Source organism: Leuresthes tenuis, unplaced genomic scaffold, assembly GCF_036924035.1.
Source record: "Leuresthes tenuis unplaced genomic scaffold, fLeuTen1.0.hap1 SCAF_12, whole genome shotgun sequence".
Lineage (NCBI taxonomy): Eukaryota > Metazoa > Chordata > Actinopteri > Atheriniformes > Atherinopsidae > Leuresthes > Leuresthes tenuis.
In genome coordinates this window covers 19,065,868-19,090,351 of record NW_027325366.1, presented here as the reverse complement: position 1 = coordinate 19,090,351, position 24,484 = coordinate 19,065,868, and the positions used below count along the sequence as shown (strand labels likewise).

The 24,484-nt window shown below is 44.3% G+C and overlaps 2 protein-coding genes across 3 annotated transcripts; both read left to right on the top strand.

Annotated features, from left to right (window-relative positions):
* The first annotated feature begins 571 nt into the window (after positions 1 to 571).
* On the top strand, positions 572 to 8,997 carry chaf1b (chromatin assembly factor 1, subunit B). Its single transcript, XM_072396941.1, has 14 exons — positions 572 to 628; positions 988 to 1,119; positions 1,711 to 1,843; positions 1,933 to 2,053; positions 3,042 to 3,145; positions 3,242 to 3,338; positions 3,447 to 3,531; positions 3,717 to 3,810; positions 3,919 to 3,988; positions 4,072 to 4,163; positions 4,270 to 4,429; positions 5,483 to 6,079; positions 7,339 to 7,427; positions 8,660 to 8,997. Exons 2-14 carry the CDS (start codon positions 994 to 996, stop codon positions 8,758 to 8,760), a joined length of 1,869 nt encoding a protein of 622 aa, XP_072253042.1. The 5' UTR covers positions 572 to 628; positions 988 to 993; the 3' UTR covers positions 8,761 to 8,997.
* A 4,533-nt stretch (positions 8,998 to 13,530) lies between these two features.
* On the top strand, positions 13,531 to 21,739 carry LOC140319328 (uncharacterized). Of its 2 annotated transcripts, none has more exons than XM_072396928.1 (7): positions 13,531 to 14,898; positions 15,529 to 15,602; positions 15,876 to 16,101; positions 17,668 to 19,655; positions 19,771 to 19,989; positions 20,571 to 20,702; positions 20,823 to 21,739. In XM_072396928.1, the coding sequence occupies exons 1-6, from the start codon at positions 14,577 to 14,579 to the stop codon at positions 20,673 to 20,675; spliced, it is 2,934 nt and encodes a 977-aa protein (XP_072253029.1). In that variant the 5' UTR covers positions 13,531 to 14,576; the 3' UTR covers positions 20,676 to 20,702; positions 20,823 to 21,739. The 2 variants fall into 2 exon arrangements, with proteins under 2 accessions (XP_072253029.1, XP_072253028.1); XM_072396927.1 differs by having other exon boundaries at positions 15,873 to 16,101.
* The last annotated feature ends 2,745 nt before the right edge of the window (positions 21,740 to 24,484 follow it).

Below are 24,484 nucleotides of genomic sequence, written 5' to 3'. Positions count from 1 at the left end.
TGTTTCATGCAAGTGTTTGTTCCTGCTGTAAATTAGGTTCCTGCTGGATATCCTGAGTCACTAAAGGAAAAAAAAAATCAATTTCATGCATTATTTACCTTCTCTATTTGCTGTTTGTGCTTCGTAGGATTATTTATTATTTTTAAATTTATTATAGGTTTTTTCATATAGATAAATTATTTGGTCATACATTTTTGGTAATTAATAGTAATTTCCAAGAGCCCTAAAAGACAAAAAAATCAATGCATCGCAAATTATACAGCTGACTGTGATTTTACACTTGGCCAGTAGGTGGTTTCGTGTGCACATGAAGCTTCGAGAAATGAACCCTTTTTGAGCGTTTTTGATCGTGTTTGTAGAGCCAGGCTTCATAGTTCGGTTTCCCATGCTAATTCGTTTCTTAAAAGACAAAGCAAAAAAAAAAAAAAAAAAACGTCTTAACGTGCAAACGACACATAAGGAAGTGTGGCGCATTCATATGTTTGTAGTTTGATCACGACACCAAACAGTCTTCGCCTCTTCCGCTTTTTCGTCCAATCACAGCAGCCTACTTGACCGGAAGTTTTGAACGAATCGTACGCGGGAACTTGTTACAGATTCAGCTGGACAGCGGAGGAGGTGAAACACGGTAAGTTGCTCCCAGGTTACTTCGGTTTGAATAATAAGCTGATACAACTTAATAGGAAATTCTTCATAGCTTACAGTAATTTATATCACCTTGGACTATGCGTCTGTCTGTCGTGTTAGCTACAAATAAACCAAGAACCCCGCTAAGTTGATTGCTAACTGTGTTAGCTTGATGCAGCGTTGAGTTGAAGTCATTGTGAACACGAGCTATTTTCAGAAACCTTTCTCGTGTCATCTATAACACCCTTAGTGTTTTTTATGTGTGGATACTACTTAGTTGTTGTCAATTAAAAAAAGAAAAAGTCGTATTTGTCAGAGGTGCATGTTTGCCTCCCCTAAAGTCGGTCTTTGTATATCTAGAGTAAAATGAAGGTGGTAACGTGTGAGATTGCGTGGCACAACAAGGAGCCGGTGTACAGCCTGGACTTTCAGCACAGCACAGATGGACGCTTTCACCGACTGGCCACAGCGGGAGTGGACACCACAGTCAGAGTGAGTGGAGATGGAGCAACAAATACACCTAGTTAACCACACGTATACATTTATTTGTCTGCTCTGAAGATGGGATTTGAGCATCCTAACAAAGACACATAGACTCTGTATGCTGATGCCAACTACAGTTAGTAGTTTGTAAAGCTTATTGAACTCTCTCAGGGCTGGTGGAAGTATCTGATTTAGCCAGGCCAGGTTGAGAAGAATGGCGTAAAAGCACTTTTCTTTATTTTTCTTGCTCATGTGTACATGTTGAGACACTTAATAGATCATTGTTGCAACTTTTCCTCAATCTTAAATGGAGGCACGTTTCACACAAAGGATCCACCAACAAGCATTGATAAAAATAAAGTTTGACATATTCTACCATATCTTTGGAAAACCATATATTTTAGTGAAAAAGACACCAACAAGCGTAATGGGAAACCGTCGTTACTTATTGTGAACTAATAAACAGATTATTTGAAATCTAATGGCGGTACATTACAAGGAAAATCATCCTCAAACTCCGCAAGTGGAGGTTCGTGGTTGAAAAGTGAGTTGCTTGTGAGGTGTGAAATCGAATGCCCCCTTTCCCTGATGTTGATGCAGCTGTGGCGGGTAGACATGGGCCCGAACGGGAAGGCGGTGGTGGAGTTTCTGTCGAATCTGGCCAGACACACCAAGGCTGTCAACGTGGTTCGCTTTAGCCCCAACGGAGAGCTGCTCGCTTCAGGGGGAGATGGTATGCCACGCCTTTTCTTTTCTAAAGTAATGTTTCAGCACAGAGTGATATCTAGTGTTTAATTACCCACTTATTTTTCTTAAATACAGATGCGGCAATTCTGCTGTGGAAACTGAATGACTCTAAGGAGCCTGAGCAGGCCCCTGTGTTCCAGGAGGACGAAGATGCTCAGCTCAACAAGGAAAGCTGGTCTGTGGTCAAAACGCTGAGGTACAGACGCAAAGAAAGTGCACGTCTGCTATTTAAACCTGTCATCTTCTCACTAATGACTGCCTTTGGTCACCATCGTTGTTTTCACACACACACACCGAAGGGTCGGCATGTAATGACGCACTTCTTGCTGAGATTTTGCTGCATTTCTACTCTGTTTTCTCGTTCTCAGACAGAGAGGACTCTGGTGAAGACCACAGCTGTGACCAAATTGCTTGTAGACTATTTTGTTGTGACTTTAAACTTATTTGTACATCACAGAAATGTTGGGAAGAATAAGTTACTCTACTCGTCTCTCACACCATGCGGGCAGCAGCCTTTTCTGGCTGCTGTCAGTAACATGCATTACCCAAATATAGAGTACCTCACCGAACACCCAACTTATTGTAACCGGCTAAATCTTCTATAAGAATAACTCAGTGTTTCTCAATTCCGGTCCTCATGACCCACTGCCCTGCATGTTTTTGATGTTTCCCTCCTCCACCACACCTGATTCAAATGATCAGTTTGTCATCGAGCTCTGCAGTGGCCTGATAAGGAGCCATTCATTTGAATCAGGTGTGGTGGTGGAGGAGGGAAACATCGAAAACATCCAGGGCAGTGGGTCATGAGGACCGGAATTGAGAAACACTGGAATGACTTAAGCTCGAGTGTCCAGCACATTGTTGAAGATCACATTAAAAGATCACATGTCGGGGTGCTTGGAAGCAAAATATAAAGAAATGAGGAGTGACTCAAGATTTGTACAGTACTGCAAGTGGCATTGGTGTCAATGTAAAAAAAAAAAAAAAACATTGATCAAGGTCATTCTCATCTGCCATTTTTCATGTGGTGCAAAGGTAACGCAGCAATTTCCAGGCTCTGTCCCTCACTCTTCTGGCTCCGAGGCTGCATCTCAGATGCAAAAACATACGTTGTTGTCCGCAAGCTCGTGCCAGCCCTGAAACATGACAGAACCGTGTGGTTAAACGTCTGTTCTGGTTCACAGAGGGCACATAGAGGATGTGTATGACATCTGCTGGGCGCGGGATGGAAACTTCATGGTGTCCGGCTCTGTTGACAACACTGCTATAATGTGGGACGTCAACAAAGGTGTGTAGCCCTAACCTGCCTGCATTCACCAAATGAACTATTTAAATGATGCTGAATCTGGTTTGCGCTTCTGTTGTTGTCTCCATTTGTCTGTAGGACAGAAGTTGTATATTTTGAATGACCACAAGAGCTACGTGCAGGGGGTGACCTGGGATCCTCTGGGGCAATATGTCGCCACCCTCAGCTGTGACAGGTATAGAAACTGATCCGCCGGGTTTTAGACTTGTCTGTGGATTCTCATCGAAGTTGTCTTTGATAGCAGGATGGTATTAGATCGTGTTGTTCTTTCCTCGCCCCTCAGGGTTATGCGTGTGTACAGCCCTCACACCAGGAAGAAGGCCTTCTGTATCAGTAAAATGAGCTCGGGGCCGCTTGCAGATGGAGAGGTGTGTGGAAATTGAGCTTTTTTTCACATTTTCTCCTTAGCTTAGCTGCCTGTTCTCACTGTTGTGAATATCCGTTTACTTAACATTTTTTTGTTAAATATTAAATACTCTAATACCTTCAACACCACTACAGCTGCTGAGATGTGTTGCTCACTCGGTGTGCCTCATTGTGTGTAACTTTGCAGACCAAGCAGTACAGAATGTTCCATGATGACAGTATGAGGTCATTCTTTCGCCGGCTTTCATTTACACCAGATGGGTCGTTCCTGCTCGTCCCAGGTACAAATGTGGAATTTATCCGGTGATATTCAGTGCCTCTGTAGTCCTGGTAAAACCATTGATCTAAACCCCAGTTCTCTCTACTTTTGTCACCTCGTGTAACCCCAGCTGGATGCGTCGAGGTCGGTGAGAATATCACAAACACCACCTACATCTTTTCCAGGAAAAGTTTAAAGAGGTGAGGTTCAGAGCTTTTACAGATGATCGAGACCTTCGCGAACGCTCGTAACCGATGTGCACATCTCTGCTCGTGTCTGTCAGGCCCATCGCCCACCTGCCATGTCCAACCAAAGCCACACTGGCTGTGCGCTGCTGCCCTGTTTACTTTGAGCTCAGGACCAAGAAAGAGGAAGGCAAGAACAAACAAACAAGACTACAGCGGCCGTCCTGTCGGATTTGTTTGCGATTGCACATTTTTCCCCTCCGTGTTCTTTATTTTACTTTGCTTCCCTCCCACAGATGGCTCTACCCAGACCCTGCCTAATTTATTCCAGTTGCCGTACCGTATGGTGTTCGCCGTGGCCTCTGAAGACTCCATCTTCCTGTATGACACGCAGCAGAGCCCCCCGTTTGGCCTCGTGTCCAACATCCACTACCACACACTCAGTGATCTCACATGGTAAAGTAAAGGCTGTCTCTGTTGGCCTGGAGTTGTAACACTTTTCACTTGATAGAACTTTTCAGAAGGGAAAGTTATGAAGTGCAAACTGCTCTTAAGTCTGCTGGAACAGCAGCAGATGTTTCTAAATGGCTCCCCAGGCTGCAGCAGAGTGCACACGCTGTGGGGGATTTTGGTTTTATCTCATATAATATTGTTTTCTATGCAGACTCCATTCGTATCACTGATGCTTGGAAGACGGGTACCGATGGTGCGCTGGTTTTAATCGCCTCCTACAGAGCTCTTAGATTCCTGTTTGAGGTGTTTTTTAAGCAAAGATTCTCTCCTGCTCCTGAGATTTGCCTAAATTTGTTTTTTTTTTTGTTTGTTTTTTTTGCTCTTCCACTTCTCCTGAGTGAGGCTTCAGTGTCCGGAAGCCAATAATGGCAAACGGAAACCGAATACTTACTAAGTGTATTTGCTTGAAAACACATTTTCCAATTAAATTAGGGGTGATGGCAGTGACAATGTTGTCGTTGTTGCAAAAACTGTCGTGAATATGAGCGAAAGTAACGGAGCCAGACGCCATCAAACACCGTCGCTCACAGTAAAAACTCCATAGCGACGTTGCACAAACTCTGCACCCAAATCAGTCTCATTTCCAAAGTAAATGAGGACCAAAACGTACACGGAGGCAGTTTTGAGGAAAGATTTTGTGGACAAATGGCACATTTCGACAGCTCTACAATGTACTGTAGAGCGATTACACGCCCACGCATTGGAAAGCTTTGAAGCAGCTGATCCTCAAGGTAGCATGAACAGAGCTACGTTTGAGTTTTCTGAGTTCCAGTCAGGGGGCAGACGCAGAAACCACAGTTTATACCGCCGCCACGGAGTCGCTGCGAGTCACAGCATTATATATAGGTTCAACTGGAAAGATTTCTGTACCTATTAAAGGATTACAGCCAGTTACAAGAGAAAATAAACCTATGCGTGTCCATGCTGACTTTATAAAACCGTGTCATATTAGTGTCTTACCATTCCAGTGATGTGTTTGTGTGACATCCTGTTTAGGTCTCGTGATGGTTCCTTCCTGGCCGTCTCCTCCACAGACGGCTACTGCTCCTTCCTGTCCTTCTCTTCCGGCGAGCTGGGAACTCCTCTGAAGGAGCCGCCCACCTTGGAAGTCTTTGTCCCGAGCAGCGGTGTTGAGAAAAAGGGAAAGAAGGCGGCGGCCGCCAAGAACTCCTCTCCCATTTCTCAGCCATCGAGCTCAACCCCAACCCCAAATCCCGCGTCCCAATCCTGCATCAGCAAAGATGCCCCCCCTCCAACCCTCCCAGAGGAGAAGAAGAGCACCCCTAAGGCCAAAACCAAACCTCAACCCCGTAGGATCACCCTCAACACCTTGGAGGGATGGGGGAAACCCACACCCGCTAAAACCTCAGCTCCTTCAGCTCCTTCAGCACCTCAGACCCCCGCGTGTGGGACCACGAGCGCACCTTCCATTCCCCAACCAGGGCTCGCCCCCCTCACGCCCAACAACTCTCTCACAACCAAGCCACGAGTCACACCCGTCACTCCCTCCACACCAAAAGCTCTCAGCAGTGCTAACGCTGCTGGCCTCACCCCTCCGAAGACTGCAACCACCCCGAAGGGCCCCACCCCAAGGTAAAGCCTCTTCCAAAGGTTGGGCAGAGAAAACGTTACATTCCGGCTTTAAAAATGACTTCTCCATGGTTCTTTTTATTTTATTTTATTAACATAGTTTTCATTGCTTATATTGGTGTTTGGTTCAGATATTTTTGGATGTTTAAAAGTGAGGAAAACGAAAGGATATTTGTGTAGCTCTTACAGGCAGCTTAACACACGGCTTAAGGTGCCAAAGAATACTTTAAATCAATAGCTGAACGAAGAAAGAAAGCTGGGGAAACTTCAGTTGAACCCTGCTCGGAGAGCCAATAGATTTCCAGATGAACACTGAACAAAGTTTTCTGATCTGACCCCTGGGGGGGGGGGATATGGCATAATCTGGGCCAGAACCGCAGGAAACTTTGCACAACACAAGCAATAGATGCTGGGGCGAGGCATTGAGTGATCTGTGGAGGAGACTAATTGTCTGTTTTTTTTTTTTGGTTTTTTTTTATATTATTCATTTTTATTTTTTATCTATTTAAAAAGGGAAGGATGGAAAAGCCAATTAAGCACATCCAGGCGATGAGTAGTAAACATGGGGAGTTTGTAATTAATGTGCAACGCAGAACTAATGTGTTTTGATTTTAATAAAGATGCAGAATCTAAATTACAAGTTTAATTAAGTGCTTGGTTGGTGGTGTGTGGGTGCTCCTGATGATGGTTTCTTGTGTTAGTTTACCCAACATATTTGCATGTTTTGGACACACTGCAACCCCCCCCCCCCCCCCCCCCCTCCCTCCCTAATGATTAAAGCGGCTCGGCTGATAATCTCCTAAGATGCTGCACACAAAGCGTGAACAAACGCTCTTCTTTAAAATGTGCCGCATGCCTCTTTTTGGTAAAAACGTGCTTTTTAAATGCACTTAAAATGTAAAACGGCCCGCTTCTTCTGCGTTCGGGACGTCTCCGTGTGTTTACGTGCGCTCGGTTCTGGCAGTGTGAACAAAGCCCTGTCTGGTATGAGGGACTCGTTGGACCCCCCACTGACAGTCAAATAATAATCACTGTGACAGACTGCTCACAGACAATAGCTGCACATTACGCACGCGCTTTTCTCTGTAACCTGCAATGTCCCACTGGTTTATACCATTGGACAAGATGAGAAATGGTGAAAAAAGGGGGTTCTCTTTGTTTCCAGAGAGTTGTTGGCTTTATTGAAACTTTTCTGCTTGTGCTTTTTGAGCTCCAGTTAAAATCTCTTTTGTTTTTGTTTTGCTTTCTCTGTTTGTTTACAGGCGAGTCTCTTTGACTCCGGTTGGATCCCGATCTCCAGCTGTCGGTCCGCTTTTCAGAGCTTCTTCCTCCACAGAGAAGGCCAAACGCGGTCAGTTGCTAACTTGGCCGATGTGTCACTTTTTTAACGATTTCTGTTTTATGATTGAGAATTGGGTGCGATGGGTTCCTCGCCCTCGACGTCTGCCTCTAAATGAGGTTTGTGTTGTGATTTTTCTCTCGGGATCTCTTTTCCCAGTCTTAAAATCTTCATCCCTCATTCCTTCATCCCTTTGATTATTAATCCTTCTTCAGGTAGCTTGAGCCAAGATGTTGTTGCAGCCCTGAAAAGTGAGTCGGTGGCCTGCCAGGACCCCATATGTTTTAATGGGCCCCATCCCAAGTCCTTCATCTGGTTCTACCTATGTTTTGGAGAGTTAAAGTTCCTTTTGTTTTGATGGATCAAGAATTTTTGGTCATTCACTGTCAGCTGGGTCTTTGATCACCATTTGGGTGTTTAGATGACCACTACTCATTATTCTCCTAAAAAATGGAGGGCTGGGGCCAAAAGTTTTTTGTTTTTTTGTTTTTTTTTTAAAGGAAAACAAACAGAATGATTGGGCCTTGGACTGATCCATTAACTTGGATTTGTCCAAACAAATTAAACTTACTAGCTAGACAACTAGTTTTTGGTTTGGCGTCGTCAGCAATGATCTTAGAAAAGCAATTGTAGCTGCCCATCATTCCACTGTGAGGAGGATGATTCACGAGTGGGAGGCACTCAGTCGTCCCTGAAGCGGACGTCTTGACAAGTTCACCTCAAGGGCAGACCAGGCAATGTTCAGGGGGAAAAAAAAATCAAGGCACTACAAGCCTCAGTTTCCAAACCCTGGGAGAGTTCACATCGCAGCACAGCTTGGGTTTGCAAGATTGCATCTGAACACACCACAAAAGTTCTGGAACGATGTTCCGTTAGACAAACACGACCTAAGTGGAGATGTTTGGCAGCGATGTTGCAGCACAACGTTTGGTGAAAGCCAGAGACCGCTTATCTGCGCCTCATACCAGCTGTCGAGCGCGGTGTTGGAGGAGTGACGACTGGGGCTTGTTTTTGCAGCCACAGGACCTAGCAGTCATAGTGTCGCCCGTTTTCTTTCTTTTATGTGAAACCTTAGACTTGAAAAAGGGGTTGTTTCTTCTGTTTTTTTTCACAGGACTGCACACAACAACCAGGGGCCTTGCATATCACTTTATAAATCCTTACTTCCCTGCTGAAGCTCGCAGAAAAACGGGCAAATCAAGCGTAACCTTCTTTCTCTGATCCCTTCCTTTGTGTTTCACCAGAGCGATCCTCTCCTCCCACTGATAAAGTGTGCCAGCCTCCAGAGTCCAAACGGCCCAAGACCAGCGACGCCCCAGCAAGCCCCAGTGTCAGCGAGGATTAGTGTTTACCGCCAACAATGCAGCGGCGGTTAAAGCAACCTCTGTTGATAACCACTGAGGCTGTGAGTGGATGTAACATAGTGGAGCAGCACTGTGGGCGTGTTTATAGTCTTTATAGTGTTTTATGCTCATCTTACAGTGTTAAACTGAGTCTTTATTCTTTTTACCTCCGTGTTTTGCATCCTACGGTCGGCAAACGATGAGATCACTTTTATTATATTTGATTTTTGGAACAATAATGCTGTTTTATCAAATGAAAAATAAAAGGTGGACGTGAAGAGAAATCTGAGCTACAAGCTTGAAGACCGAAAAAAAAAAAAAAAAAGAAGCACTTCAAGGATTTGTGTGAGCTTTGAATCTATGACCTGTGGTGGAAGGACTGAACCAGCAGGTTTGAGGGAAAGATGTTTCCTACCTTTCTAATAAAAATGTGTTTAGGTATAAACAGTTTGGCTCTTGGTGTCTTGATTAAAACAGAAAATGTTTTTTTAAAACTACCATGTGCCTCAGAAAGATATTCATTTATCTTTTTCTCTCAGGTCTACGCAGGAATCTCCACACTTAGAAAGCAACTACAGATTTAGAGTGTTTTTAAAAAAAAAATGTGTTCCAAATTAAAGCAGAAAATACCTTTTAAGATTTAAATGAGTCTTCACACATTTTCCTCTTGTCATAACACCACTTAGCTCTGGTGCCTTTGACTTCAGTTGGCCTGAGATGCTTCTCCAACTTGACTGGAGTCGCTGTAATCCTCTGGATAAAAGGTACACACCTGTCCACACAAGGTCTCACACTGGATGTTGTACATAAACCTGAACCAAGCAAATGATTGCACATTTGCTGGATAGGACTGTGTCTTGTTAAGAGGTCTGGGGAAGGATCCAAGACTGTTTCTATGGCTTCTGAAGAGACCACAAGCAGAGCAATCATTCTGAAAGGAAAAAAAACAGACAGACTCCATCTGGCTACGGAGCCAAACTGAGAAATCTGAGACAAATGGCCTTGGATTAGACAGGTGAGGCACAAGCCAATGGTAACAATGAGGTTCAGAAATATTTAGTGGAGATTGGAAAAGCTTCACTGCAACGTTCCACCAGTAGGATCTTTATGGTTGAAATAACCATACAGAAGCTATTCTTCTCCAAAAGGCATGCTGTGAGCTTGCTAAAGGCTTTAATCAGGATAATATAACGTGACATAATTGATTATGTTTTATTCTAGTACTTTCCCTCTTATACCATAACTGTCGCACAGCAATTTCCCTCAGGATAAATAAAGCTTGTTGAATCTTGAATCTAAACTTGTGTAATTCTGTGGAGAGGTTTTTCTGCAACGGACTGGGAGACGTGTCAGACTAGAGGAAAAGCTTGCTGCTGAAGAGTACAGAGCAATCCTGGTTGAAAACCTTTTCCCAGAAGCTTCATCAGCATTCGAACGAGAAAATGAACCGAAGTGCTGCACCACGAAAAAACACAGGAGTCACCACAGGCAAGCGTGAAAGTCCGGTTCTGAGACAGAATCTGGGCCTGAACCCACCAGAGACCCCACAAAGACTGGATTACCACAGGGTATTCATGCTTTCATCAGTAAACTGCCAAAAGAAAAGTGTGCCAAGCTTGACCGAGCGTGGTAAAGAGTTTGCATGCACATGAACGGGATACTTTAGTCTCGATTTTAACAAATCATTTCAAAAAGTTGAATTTGCCTTGCCATTGTGTCACAAATGCGTGTCGACTGATGAGAAAAATGAATAAAGAGAAACCATGAAAATGACTTCAAGCCTTTTGTCTGTAGATTCACATCCTGTATGAAATCTGGCTTCATCTTCTAATGAAACCGAACTGATGTGAAGGTTTACATCTCGACCAATTCTAGTTAGAACTAAAGTCTGATTTAGAGTCAGTTTTGACATTGTGTGCATAGCTTTTTTTTTTCTTTTTTAGTCTCTTAAATACAACTTTAAGAAAATGTTATCTGACAACTTTAAATAAGCGCCTCATCATTTTTCATGCTCAATTATTCAGTTTACTGTGAAGCACCGCATCTCTGAATTATACATGATCAGCATTGTTGGAAGTTAACAATGGCTCAAAAAGCAATCGAAACGTACTGTTCTGGGCCTGAAAATACAGGCATTATTAACGCAATGGACCACAAAACCCAAAAAAGACCCGGCAAATACGAGAAGGACGTGATATCAATGCACCATGTGGAGTGCAGTAGTTTATTATGTTCACAGCTCTGCTTTGGCGAGAGTATCAAAGCAAATTCTATTCGTTCAACACACAAAGCAGGTCGATCCTCTTCACACGTGTAAAAATTCAAATTGTGTGGTTGTCTTCCTGATGAGGAAAACTCATCAGTTACACGGACAGTTCTGATCCACGAACCTATGAGGCAAATTTTGTGCAAATGAGTAGAGAGATGGGAGCTTATTGAAACCTATAACACAAACATCTGCTGTTCTCTGTGCTGTTGAACTGTCAAAAACCTAAAGTGCTTCTGAAGGTTTTCAGCTCTTACAGCTGCTGGCGTCGAAAAGTGCTGCAACTGCAATCAGAAAGAAATGGCACATCCGTGTCAGGGATAAAGACCTACAATTTGAGAGTGAACATAAAAAAGATCAGGAATGACGGATTAATCAAAGAGAAATTTGCCTGGTTGTATTTAATCTATCTAGCTTATTGCGTTTCATATTCAGTACCATAGTCACAACAGCTGAACTTTATGTAAAAAACGTTGTCATTCTGCCTTTGTTTGAAGTTATTGCCAAAGAGGTTTGCTCTCTCTTGAGTCAAGTTTGCTCCACGGGATACTTTTCTGGTTCTAAGCTCGATATTTGTGTCAAAATGGGGATCATCCAGCAGCAAATCATTTTACGTTGATGCAATACAGTTATCTTGTGTAGACAGTCCACATAAACTGTAAGTCTGCATGCAAGGGGATGTCATTTTAAGCATGATTTACAGTTAATTTGTATGGTGGTGGCAATATTATGGTTTGGAGGTGTTTCTCTGCCTCTGCAACATTGATTTAATCAACTATTCTGGGTCGTGTCAAAGACTGTTGAAAGTTTTACAGACATCTGACTGGTGGTTTTACTGAAAAGGGACTTTTTCGACAGTGAAATGATCCTCAGAGCACTTCCAAATTCTCCAAACCATAGCTTCAAGAAGTGTTTATGGAATGACCGAGTCAAAAACCTGGGTTTGAATAAGGAGTTGATGAAAAGTTGGAGGGGGGGGGGGTCTGAAACAGGCGGCACAAACAAGAAAACCCTCAGGCATCATGGAAAAAAATGATGGAGGGAAGGAAAGCAAAGAACATCCCAGCCAGCCATTGTTTGAAACCAGTGGACCATTGTGCATCTCAAAGAGACATGTCTGAAAATAGGAAAGACACAACAAAATAGATTTTAAACAAATGAGCAGAAACAAGAGTCAGTGTCTATGGCCAAACTATGACAAACTGGCTGAAGGGAAAGGGTTTCCATCCAGAAAAGCCTCATGTAAACCATCACTAACTCTTTCACAGAAGAAAACAATTTGGGCCTGTGGATGATCGATTGAAAGTGATATTCACGGATGAATTGCCAATCTGCATTGGACAAGGATGCTGGAACTTTTTCTTTTGCAGGTCCAATGAAGCATTTAAAGATGACTGCCAGCAAATTTCTTCAATCACTAATTGATGATGAGGCCGACGGCAGGTAAAGGACCAGCAGAGGTGGCAGGCATTACCTTCACATTAAATGCACAGGTGGGCTATGATATTTTGGACACAATTTCAGTCCATCCATCAGGAAATGGTTCGGTGATGCTGAGGTAGTTTTTCAGGATGATCTTGCCACAGAGAAAAAACGTTCAAACTTCTCATTGGGAGAGACATATCAACTCAACGACAAGGCCAGCAAACAGTCCAGATATCAATAGGATTTAACATTTATGGTGGAAATTGTATAAAAAAAATTAAACAAAGAATGGTCAAATACAAGGCTCCATCTTACAAAGTTGATCTGTTGTCTGCTATCTGAGACAGATGAAACCTGCTTGTTAAAGAATATATATATATTTTAGGTGAAGTCCAAAAATCCAACAAACGTATACAAGAGATTTTCAGATGTCATTTTAATTCCCCCTTTCCTTTTGATTAGAGTGTTTATAATCCTGAACAGTGTTGTTTTGGGCAATCTAATGTTGCTGCTGTTGGATAGCAGCCTGTGTTAACTAGGGTATTTAAAATGTGACAATGGTAAAAAAAAAAAAGAAGAAAAAATAGATATGTATATATGTAAATATGTAATATACACTGTAGTTTTTAATTCGGTGTTATATGGAACATTTTGTGAATAAAATTCATTGCTTCCTTTACTTAAATGGGTTTTTTAAATTAAATAAAGTCTTTCGTGAAAATAAACTCAGGTTTCCTTTAAAATTAATGGACTATTGAAATATTTGTAACTCAACGTTTTTTTTAATATTAATTAAGTAACGTTTATTCGAGCAAAATAGTGTAACGTTTGTCATAAAGATTTGACTCTGGATAGACCTTTAGAAATGTGTACATGCATTTTATCAATAAATAAAATCATGTGTATCATGTTTTACTTGACTGTGCAGCAAGTGAGGCAAATTCTTGCAAACTAGCATCGTGACTGAACAACCTACCTTGCTACCAAGGGAGGAGAACTGCTTAAAGCGACAGCTCCATCAGCCAATCAGAATTTGCGGGGCCGAGGCTCTTTAAAGCGTCTGCTAATGGTCTTTGTATGAAGGCGGGGAGCAGTTGGCTCGGTTAGTCTGCTGATTAGCAACAAACAGAAGGTTACGAGTTAGAAAAATTGGATTATTTGACCACCAGACTGGCTTTGCGGAAACGAGAGCGGAGCGAAGTATGTCGGGTGCCTAACCGGAGCGCGTTGGCTCGCTTTTGAGGGAAAACGGCGATTATTTGGGATATTTGGAGCCGTTCGGGGAGACAACCTCGCTTTTAGGTCGTTCAAGTGGCGATGCTTAGCTGATAGCTGCGTCATCATGTTGCTTCCGACTCGAGTTGACGAAAAGAAACCACAAGTTAACGCCAGAGGTGAGGCTGCCTGCCGTCATCCAGCACCGGAGGCCACTCCCGACCCTTGAAATACATGGAAGACGGGCTGTCGGTGAGAGGTTCGCGGTGAAGCCTGTTTACGTGGTCGTTGTGGAGACTTTACATCACTTGGCTTGGCAGTTGGCGCGGTACTCTGCTGGCTGCTTTTATTATCTACACTTGGATGAACAGTCACATATTTCTATTGATGTTGCTTAACTCTACAAGACGGAAAATTGCTCCGAAAAAAATCCTTAAAAGATGTGTTTTGAACGGGACTTGGAACTACTAATGTGTAGGGATGTTTGCCACAATTGTTTGGCTATTGATGAGTGATGCTCTCACTGACAGCTAGTACACAAAGCAGGACCATCCTGTGAAAGGCTGCTGATTCCCACCTGACCACGTTCAGTTGCTGAGGTAAAACATGCTTTTGTGAGCCACGATGACATATATGTTACGGTTAACTTTGATTTACTGACTCTGTAGTTGTCTTACTAGATTTAGTCGGGTTGTTTTCAGGGTCTCAAAGAGAGTTTGTTGGGTTGGTGGTCTGTGACCTGCTGTCACTGCATCCACGTGGACTTTTATTTCGGGTCTGTGGGTAAAGTTTGACTCACCCCCGGGGATTTACGTCTGAGTTGAAAAGGGGTGCAAGTTTTACAGGGGGGGGGGGAAGAAGCTCGAACTAGACGGAGTTGCATCTTTATAACGGAATATAAAACTGATTAAAATGGCCGGCGACTGCACCCACATTAGCGCTCATTACGCGAGCGCAGGGACGTTCGAACCCTGGTCGGATGGAGACCGAGAGGGATTCGGTGAGACTGAGTCTGTCGGGAAGTCAACAGGGCGGGGATCGCCCAACTTCGAGATGATAGATGGACTACTGTACCGTAAGAAGCTGGAGAAGGGCTACATCAACTACAGGGAGGTTTTGAGTGCGGACCGAAGAGTTGAAGCCATCTCCACCTTCCACCGGCGGCGACCTGGCCAGCGCCACCTCTCCCTGGAAGAGACGTATAAATGCGTGGCTGAAAACTACTGGTGGGAGGGTATGTACATCTGACCTAACAGGACAGCATCTCGTACATGTTCAACTTAGTCGGAGATCAACTCCTCAGCTTAGCTTCTCACCGACCCTGTTGTTTATAACAAACTACAGAGGTTTATCAGGAAGTGTTGGCCCATTTAAAACTTAAGAAAAATGGTCCTACACTTTCGGAAAGGAATGGTGAGCATTAGATGCGTGTTTGGACAGGCTAAACAAGCCCCCTCAGTCTTATCCCAGAAATATAACACTCCATATATCCCAGAGACACATAAAACGACCAAATTTACATGCAGAAGAAAAGGAATCGATGGAGGTAGAATGGCTTATCAACATGAGACACAAAACTGCTTAAATGGAAACATAATTGCAGATCAGCGGCAGAACGGCCACAAAGGCATCTGTGTCTGTGACCTGGTTGTTTTGGAATCTGTCGATGTCTTCAGCTCCTCTGATTTGAAAGACAATGCATTTTTATCTGCTTTAATCAGGGTGAAAAGCCATTGTGTTTGCTTCTGGAGTTTTGAGTGTTTTAAAGTAGCAATTGAAGTTGTACCAAATATCTCTGTCCCCCCCTTCGCCCCCTTTTTTTTTTTTTTTTCCTTTCTTCTGACGTTTGCTGTTTTCTCGACAGGAATGTACTTCCATATCAGAGACTTTGTCCTCGGGTGTCCAGAGTGTCAGAGTCAGCGGAGTAAGAAACTGGAGGTAAGAAAGTTCACTGTGGAGTCGGAGGCCATTCTGACAAATGGTGCAGTCCTGAGGCCTTTTTCTTCTTGTCAAACTTTGAGCTCCTCCGTGTTTTTAGCAGCGCCTCATTTTTCCTGCATCTCGCACATTTTAATTCACACTCTCTCTCTCTCTCTCGTTCTCACTTCTTTCTGTCACACTTCTCTTCGACAAGTGCTTTGTAGCGCGTCGCATTTTTTTCATAATGATGTCTGTCTGTTTTTGCCTCTCGCCGTCTTTGCCTCCTAGAAGCTGGGGGGCAGAGGATGTGTCACAAAGACGATGGCGTCGCACAGCGCTGAGGTGCTGAGCAAGCTGAGGAGTCAGCGGGAGGCGGGGCTTTTCTGCGACATCACCCTGCGGACGAACGGCCGATCTTTCTCGGCCCACAGAGCCGTCCTGGCAGCCGTCAGCGATCACTTTCAGGAAATCTTCATGGAAATGGACTCGAGCAAGAAAGCAGACATAGATCTCACAGGTAAGATCAGACACCTGAAGGGAAGACTTACTTAGGATCATCAGTGGAGCTCCGATAACATGATTCACCTTGACAGCAAGTAAATAAAGAGCCGCCATTTTAACCCTCCTAAGGTATAGGAGTGTGAATGTATGCGAGTATGGATCATAATGTTTAAGCAGACCAAAGATTATTTGAATCAATATGTGACACAATTTGGATATATTTGAATCGATTGAATCATTTAAGGTGTGGTGGTTAGGCACCATCGCCTCACAGTAAGAGGGTTCCGGGTTCAACTCCTGGCTGAGGCCTTTCTGTGTGGAGTTTGCATGTTCTCTCCGTGTATGCGTGGGTTCTCTCCGGGTACTCCGGCTTCCTCCCACCGCCCAGAAACATACATGTTAGGTTAATTGGCGCCTCTAAATTTGTCCTTAGGAGTGAGTGTGCGCGGGTGTGGTTGTTTGTCTTGTTGGACCAGCGATTGGCTTAACGATTTGAATCGTATCAATATCCACAGCCTGTTGTCAAATATGAACTATAAACTACATTTAACCCGGTATTGGAGTGTTTGAGTCATCATCGATGAGGCTGATCACAACATGACAAACGACTGGTCATTGGCGTCGTCATGTGTCCAAAGCCTTAATGTACAGAAGTTCCGAACTGAGGGTGACTTCCCCATCCACTGATGACAGGTTGATCATGAAAGTGGTCACGTTAACTTTCATGTGGTGCCAACTGATACTTCTCTAAGGGGACGTGTTCCCATGATCTGTGGGGAGTTTGTTGAAGACGCCTACCCGTAAATGGGTTCATAATCTGTTACCATGGTAACTAGAGCTGTATAACGCTGCAGAAAACTGACATTGCCGTATTCTCTTGCTGTATCCAATATATTTCAACAGGAATCCTCATGAGATGATTTGAAGATTTTGTAAATAATCATTCTAGAACAACTGAGGTGCACATGAACAATAAAATGAAACTAGTATTTGGGGAGAAAAAAGCATTTTGTTCCCATATAATTGGTTTCAACGCACCAAACGGAGAGGAGGATCCCCCACTGTGTCGCTGACATTATCGATTCCTTTCTCTGTTATTTCCTTCAGATTATCCTCAGAGAGATCTCTTGTGTAGCTGTTCCATTGAAAAGCAGAGCCGTGCAAGTTTTCCCGCTGCTATCAAGCAGTGAAAAAGTCCCATCGCGGTGTTTGTGGGTTAATGCGACTTACTTTGCGCATGCCCATGTGGAAACGGCACGTTGTACAGCCACAATATTAATAGATTTCGAGTGTAAATGACCTCTTTCTCTGGAATAAAAATCTCGACTTAAACTTAACAAATTGAAATTTTCCACAAAAACTTTGCCATCAATGTAGAACTGCTTTCCGGATCTAAGAGACTTCGGGATGCAATCTGTCAGTTTATGATCCAGTTAACAAATCCAGACTCTGGAACTGAGCCATAGATTCATTAATTTGAAGGAATATTGTCTTCTAATGTTCACTTTTACTATTTCCCCTCGCGTTCAATCTGCCGTCTCTCAGATCATCTGCTAACACCAGGTCTTCTTTTTCCAACCAGGTTTCAGCGAGGAGAGCCTTCTGTCTCTGCTGGACTTCTCCTACTCCTCCACCCTGTGTGTTCGTCAGGAGGACCTTTCTGAAGTCTGTGCCATGGCTCGCCACCTGGGCATGTGGCCTGCTGTGGAAGCCTGCTCTGCCCTCATCAAAGAGCAGGAACAACAACTTCATCCTGCCAAGAACCTTACCTCAGCTCGTGCATGTCATGAAAGCCATCGCCAGCAAAAAGCAGGATTTTCCAGATTAGATAACATGAACAACAGCTTTAGTCTAACGCTGGATTCATCAGATGAGTCGTTACAAGGAAGTCCCAGGCACAATTTGCGCAGAATGCCAAAATCCCAAGGCTATAACGGCCTCCCCCTGAGTCCCTCACACAGGATGAAGCTCATGGACTTCAAATCTCCCTCTTCCAAAAAAACCACGACCCCCCGTCACGCCATCGCCACTTCACAGGCACAGAATTACTCGCCTATATCGCCATCCAACACCCGTCTTCTCCGCTCCTCCCCTGGAGCTGCCAAGGAGGTTCAGAGACTGCTGCCCATGTCAGAGACGCCTCGAAGAAACAGAAAATCTCATTCCATCTCCCAGCTCTCACGCACATCGAGATCGAGACCCGTCACCGCATGCAGCCCCGTCAGAGTTAAACAGGAAGTGGAGGACGTCGGAGAGGATGAAGAGGATTTCGCAAGAGCACAGGAGAAGTACAAACTTATGAATGTCCTGGGGCTACAGAGGACTGCTCTCCTCCCCAGACCAGAAGATCTGATTGGCTGGAGACAGAAGAAACGACTTAGGAAGTTGAAGGCCAACAACTATTCGCTGACCAAACGGCGGAAACCCCGCTCAACATCCCCAGTACTATCATATGGGGCTATTGCTCTGTCACTGCCCCTCTGTAGCCCTGTTAGCACTCGACTCATCAACAAGTCCGTCAAGACCAAGCCTGTGGTCTCAGCCAACACAGAGCAGAGCACTGCCAAGAGGAGAAAAAGTGCCAAGCGGCATGTTCCTCCCACTGACCGGAGCATGCGAAGTCAAGGGGTGTTACCAGACCTGTTCCAGCAAACGTCCAGGCCTGCCTTCGGGGGGAGGGAACTCAGACGGTCCGTGAGGATGACCGATGGTGTCCACCTTCATGTCCAGCAACCTCGGCGGCGCTGTGTCAGCAAGAGTCTTGCGAGAAACAAAGTCAAGATCAAAGCAGAACCAGCCGAATACGATATCTCAGGTCTCATGCTTTCATCAAACAATCATCACGTCCACACACCTCGCAAATCCCCGCCTTCACAGAGGACACAGGCCAGAAAAACGGTCACCACAGAGACCGTGAAAACGCTGCGGTACAACAGCAGCCGAACGACCACAAAGGCTAGACTCAGGCGGGGCTCCGCAAAGGAAGCGGACAAGACTGACTGTAAGCCCAGAGAGCAAGGAAGGAAGGTGGGAAGCCAGGGTTTGAAAGGGGTAATGGTCCCTGGACCCAAGCTCAAGGAAACTGAACCTAATGGGCATCAGTTTTCAGAACATGCGCCTCCACCGTCCATTTACAACCATCCTCTGTACAAAGCCATTAAAGAGGAACCAGCAGACCCTGTGCCGGTTGGACCTTTCCCTGATCCACCCTCACCAGACCTGGGCAAACGCCAGAGCAAGCCCCCCATCAAACTACTGGACTCAGGATTTCTATTCAGCTTCTGTCGGCCAGCAGGTGGGCCCATAGCAGTACTGAAGAAAGAGGAGGAGAGCGTGGACATCTGCTTAACACGCTCCGTGTCGCGGCTCGGGGAGAAATTTGAGGCGGAGGAGTCTCCCCACAGGAACCTGAGAGCAAGAGGGCCGACCGTCCTGCCTGTGGTGAAGAGGGAGCGGGAGGAGAGGAGAGTGACCCAAGGCCAGGCTCCGAGACTCAGGAAAAACTCTCGAAACACCGCTTCGGACCTCGCCAGATGTGCTGGGGCGAAAACTACAGGAACCATGCCAAAGGTAGATGTTGGGGCGTTCAGTGATATACGATGCTCAGTGCGGGGAAAAAAATGAACCCAAAAATATGATTTTAAAGCTACAAAATGTGTGTAAACTCATCCTGAATTTTCTCTAGCACCAAGGTAAACTCAATGCTCTGAGCGGCCGGAGTTGTGCCATGCTGGACGCCGTACGCCGAGCACGCCTAAAGCAGCTTCGAGGACCTCGTAGTCAGGCACCCAAAGTTCCAAAGGCCGCCCACGCTTGTGTTCAGTGCCCAGCTGCCTACAAGGATTGTGATTCTCTCATAATGCATCGGCTCAGGCACGTTGAGGGAAAGCACTGGCCCTGTCCGGTAAGCACAGACTTCCTAGAGTTTAAAAAAAATTAAACTAAAGACTGTTACCCCTTTTTCAACTGAGGAAGTTCCCATGCAGGGATGAAGCTGGTATCTAGTTGCAGACCAGTTCCAAAGAATTGATTCGCTGCAAATTTAAAACGAACCAAAACAGAAACGGCAGCAGAAAGTCACGGAGGGATTTATTCGGTCCAGTCAGCGCTTTTCTTTCAAACTATAAGGAAAAGAAGGTGAACAGAAGTTGTTTCCTCACACCGTGGTCACAGACTGACCTTCAGACGAACAGCTCTGTGAAGTGTCCTCTTTTGAAAGCAAACTGGTTCTTAGACAAATGACAAAGTCCAAGCAGCCATGAATTGGTGCCATAAATCGGTCCATGTTTTGTTGAGAAAGGCTTCTATATTACAGAGATGTTTATTACAGGACGGGGTTTCTTTTCACTTCACACTTCTGGCGGCTAAAACAAATGACAGTGTAGCTGAGACAAACCCACCTGTGCAGACCAAAGCCGCCGTCACTTGTTCGCTTGCCGTTTCTGTGCCGTTGACTCAAAGTCTGGTCTCCGTTGCTCCCTGCAGCTCTGCAGCAAGACGTTCTTTCGACTGCGGAATGTACGGAATCACATCCGCACCCACGACCCCAAGTTGTACAAGTGCCGGAGCTGCATTGCCGCTGGTTCTTGAGGCGCCCGCTCAAGCACCGCGACCGAGGTGGGTGAAAGTAACACTTCAGTCAGTCACTTGTGCATCAGCTGTCTGACGCGAAGCTGCCTCCTGGGTTTAATTGTTCAGAGTTTGTGTTTTACCTTCGGTTCTTTTTTTTTTTTCCAGGACTAAGGCTGACGGCGTCACACCACCAGCGAGGCACATGATTGATCAGCCGCTTGTACATACCGCATCCTTCGCACTCAAGCACAACGGTCTGTGGAAAGGCAGAACTCCTCTAGATCCTAATCATTGCCGATGTCAGCGATCTCTAATCTTATTTAAATAACCAAACCACGGTTGCCGTTCCTGTTTGCTTTTCGGTAGCTACTTGAACATGACGCTCAGGGGTCGGGGAATGCGATGCCACGGTATAAAGTGATTCAACGTCACGGTTGTGTACAAAAATGAAATGTAAAGTGATTGTTATAACTATTACTGCTACTTATTGTTACCTTTATTTTTCTATGTATAGATGAATGTCGAGTGCACTTATATCATGGCTTATGTTTTAAACCTAAGATACGGTAATGAAAATTGAAGGTTTGGAGTCTGAGGCGGGAATACTTGAAGCGATGCAAGTGCTGGAGGGAATACTTGAAGTTGGAAGCAGGTGGGGGTCCTAAGAGTGAGCCTGTCCTTTGAGTATCTCAGTGGGTCTTTGTCCTTTGGTGTGCTAACTTTTAAATGGCTTGACTAGTCGTTTGCTGTCGATCTGCTGGTGACACCACTGCATGTGTATTTGCAGGCCATTTGTAGTCCACTGTCTTTTCTAAGGCTTCCGGTTTTAAAAAGGGAAACGTGTCTCGTTTTTAATGTGAATTTCTTAATAGTAATCCAAGACAACCGCGTCACGACAGATGTTTTATTAATTTCTTCCTCCTCTCTCATGCAAGACACAGAAACTTGCTCTACTTAAAAGTTCTCCTACTGAGTAAATGCGACGTGCACATACAGATGTTTATGTACCACAAATTGATTTGAGAAATAAATGAGCTGTCTCTTGCCATCTGTTAAAAGATTGAATAAATTTTTGCCTTTTATGTCCTTGTCGGTTTTTTTTCTCCTTCAATCTTTTGAAATGTACTGTTAAACTGAAAGGAAGAGGGAAGTGTAGCCAAAGAAGAGGCATTGTTCAGTCAGTAGCCACATTGTGTTTTATTGTAAAAGACGTCTCGATGTCACGTGATGAACCAAACCAAAGTTTAACAGCAATCGTCTTTTCCCTTTTAAAGAAAACACCAGCTCGTCACAGTCTCTGTGATGTTAGCCGTGTGTGACGTGAAGGTGAATATTCTCCCTCTTCCTCAACATAATGTCCACCAAACATTGACAAACTAATGTGCGAGTGCAGCACTCTGCGAGGAATTGATACGAAGAGAAGACGATTCTGTGCAGGATGCTGGGTTTGTGAGTGGAGAGTCTGGACTGTTTGCTGCAAACTGCAGGTGTTATTTGGAAGTCATACTCCAGGAGGGAGCGTTTCAGACACGATTCCTCTCTTTGCACCTTCACCTGCTGTAAGATCTGTGGATCTGTGTTTTACATATGATGACAGCTTATGGCAAAAAAAAAAGTGCGATCACGTCAGGAATCTGATTTTCGTGGATCAACACAATCCATAACGATTTTTTTTTTTTTTTTTTTTGCATTTTGGTGACAGTAAAACTAAAACTTATAATTCTAATGCTGCTCACAAAATCCCATATTTCCTGCCGTACAGTATTTTCCTTAAAGTGCATCATGGGGTGCAGTAACACAATTAGAGTCGACAATACTTTGCCTGAATAGTTTTGTTATGGGTCGGCAAGTTTTGGGAGGACCTACTGAAAGTATTTGCATTAATTTTCAAGGCTTCCGTTTCTGCAGGAAGGCTGTTATGGTCACCAGTTCCTTGATGCACGGAAACGGTCTTTTCTATCAAATTAGCATGATTTATTCTGCTTTTGATGACTTCGCCGCTTCCAGTGGAGTCAGTTCCCTCATTTGCTGGAGCTGAGCTGCTTTGATTGAATAAAACAAAACAAAAAAATCCTCTAAAACTGCTATATGAACAGATAGAAGCTACAGATAAGGAAAAGGTTTTTAAGTTGATCTGTATTTTAGAATGTATATTCATGATGATTATTTGGAAAGTCTTTCTGAGTCATGAAACTCGAATATTCTCACCATCACTGAGGCTGTCTCTCATACACATTCCCCACACTTTGAACGGAACACATTGGGGTGCGTTGTTGAAAGTGTTCCCGAGCAAATCGCAGAGACTCAAACTGCTCGGCTGAATGTAGCTCTCACTACAGCACACCGGGAAAAAAAAAAGATCATTTTTCAGCAGAGAAATCGCACTGTAATGAGTACTCTCATTAAACCAGACAAACAGAGGAAGCGAGGGCGGCTTTAATCAGTCTGTGTTACAACCGGCAACCCCCCCACGCACACACACACACACACAATTTACATTCAAACGTCTCCTTTCATTGAGCGTCACCCACAAAACTAAAAACCCGAAACGCTGGAAAAATAGATGTTTGAATGGATCTATAATCAGTGGAAGTGATCACTGGATATGAATCGAGATGAAGGCCCCTACTTGTTACAGTATTTGTGTTTCAGAAAATGATGGCAAACACTCTGCAAGGAAAGAAACTGAAGGAAAATACACCCACAGAAAAAAAGACAGGTCAAAATAGCAGTAGATGAACAGAGAAACATGGCGTCACACACGCGCGTCCAGGACAGTTACTTGGAAAGTACACGAAATTAAACACGCTTTTTTTTATTTAACAAAAAAGTATTGGAGAGCGGCTGTGCAGGCTGTTGTCAGAATCTCCCTCGCTGGACTTGTTAGTCTGTCCTGCGACCACGAACATCCAAACAAGACCGTGGACCTGCACTCGCAGGCTTAATTATCTCTCTGTTGAATAGCTCGGACTGACACAGGCGCAGTCTGTTTTGACTATCCATAGGCAAAGCCTAATTACAGAGGAAAAGTTTAGGAACTACTCTAATTCTTCACATCCCATTGGAATTAGCGAAGTGTCTGCATTATTAAATACTCTCACTATGTCTTTGTCTATGAGTTTGACTCAAATGAAGGTGAGAAGACAATCTGACTGAAGACACAGCTCTCTTTGGATCACGCCACAACATGTAAGTGGGTTATTGTCTGGAGTTAAATTCCTTCTCTTTAAATCGTTCTCCTGCACTTTATTTCTCTTCTTTGTTGTCTTGCTGCAGCTGTAATGCTGAGCTTGTTGGCTCTTACGCCAGCGTTCTCCCGTGGAAGCTTTCATACGCAGTTTTAAAATAACTGGGACCCCGTTAACTGAACCGCACGCAGGCTGTGAGGTCAGCACGCAGCCTCACGCCATGATGCTCCCTCTACCATGCGCCACTATTGGGATGTATTAAGTCCAGCCGCCTTTATTCGTATAGCACATTTGAAACAACAGTAAACAGAGCATCAAGGGGGTAACAGTGAACTCTGTGGGAGGTAACATTGCTCAGCTTAAGAGGAAGGCCAAGAAAGAGGGAACAAAGGGGAAAAATCAGGTTATTCTTGTTCAGGTTTTATAATCTAATTGTGGATTATCTGACAGTGCCCTGACTGTACAGAGAGGTTTTAATGGCCTGCTCTATGATATCTCTTTTGAGATCCTCTGAAAGTTGTTGCAATAGAGGCATGTTTTACTCATCTTTCTTGACTTTCTTGACGATCGCTGATGTTCCTCTGACTTTATTCATAGGGTGCAACGACACTTGGACCAGAGCTTCCAAGCTAATTTAGC

What these genes read in the sequence shown, in the direction of transcription:
- chaf1b (XM_072396941.1), top strand. Translation starts at nt 994, where the DNA reads ATGAAGGTGGTAACGTGTGAGATTGCGTGGCACAACAAGGAGCCGGTG. An exon ending in TCTGTGGTCAAAACGCTGAG is followed by an intron (nt 2,054 to 3,041) that starts GTACAGACGCAA and finishes TCTGGTTCACAG; the next exon opens with AGGGCACATAGAGGATGTGT. An exon ending in AATGTGGGACGTCAACAAAG is followed by an intron (nt 3,146 to 3,241) that starts GTGTGTAGCCCT and finishes ATTTGTCTGTAG; the next exon opens with GACAGAAGTTGTATATTTTG.
- LOC140319328 (XM_072396927.1), top strand. Translation starts at nt 14,577, where the DNA reads ATGGCCGGCGACTGCACCCACATTAGCGCTCATTACGCGAGCGCAGGG. An exon ending in TGAAAACTACTGGTGGGAGG is followed by an intron (nt 14,899 to 15,528) that starts GTATGTACATCT and finishes TTTTCTCGACAG; the next exon opens with GAATGTACTTCCATATCAGA. An exon ending in AGCAGACATAGATCTCACAG is followed by an intron (nt 16,102 to 17,667) that starts GTAAGATCAGAC and finishes TTTTCCAACCAG; the next exon opens with GTTTCAGCGAGGAGAGCCTT.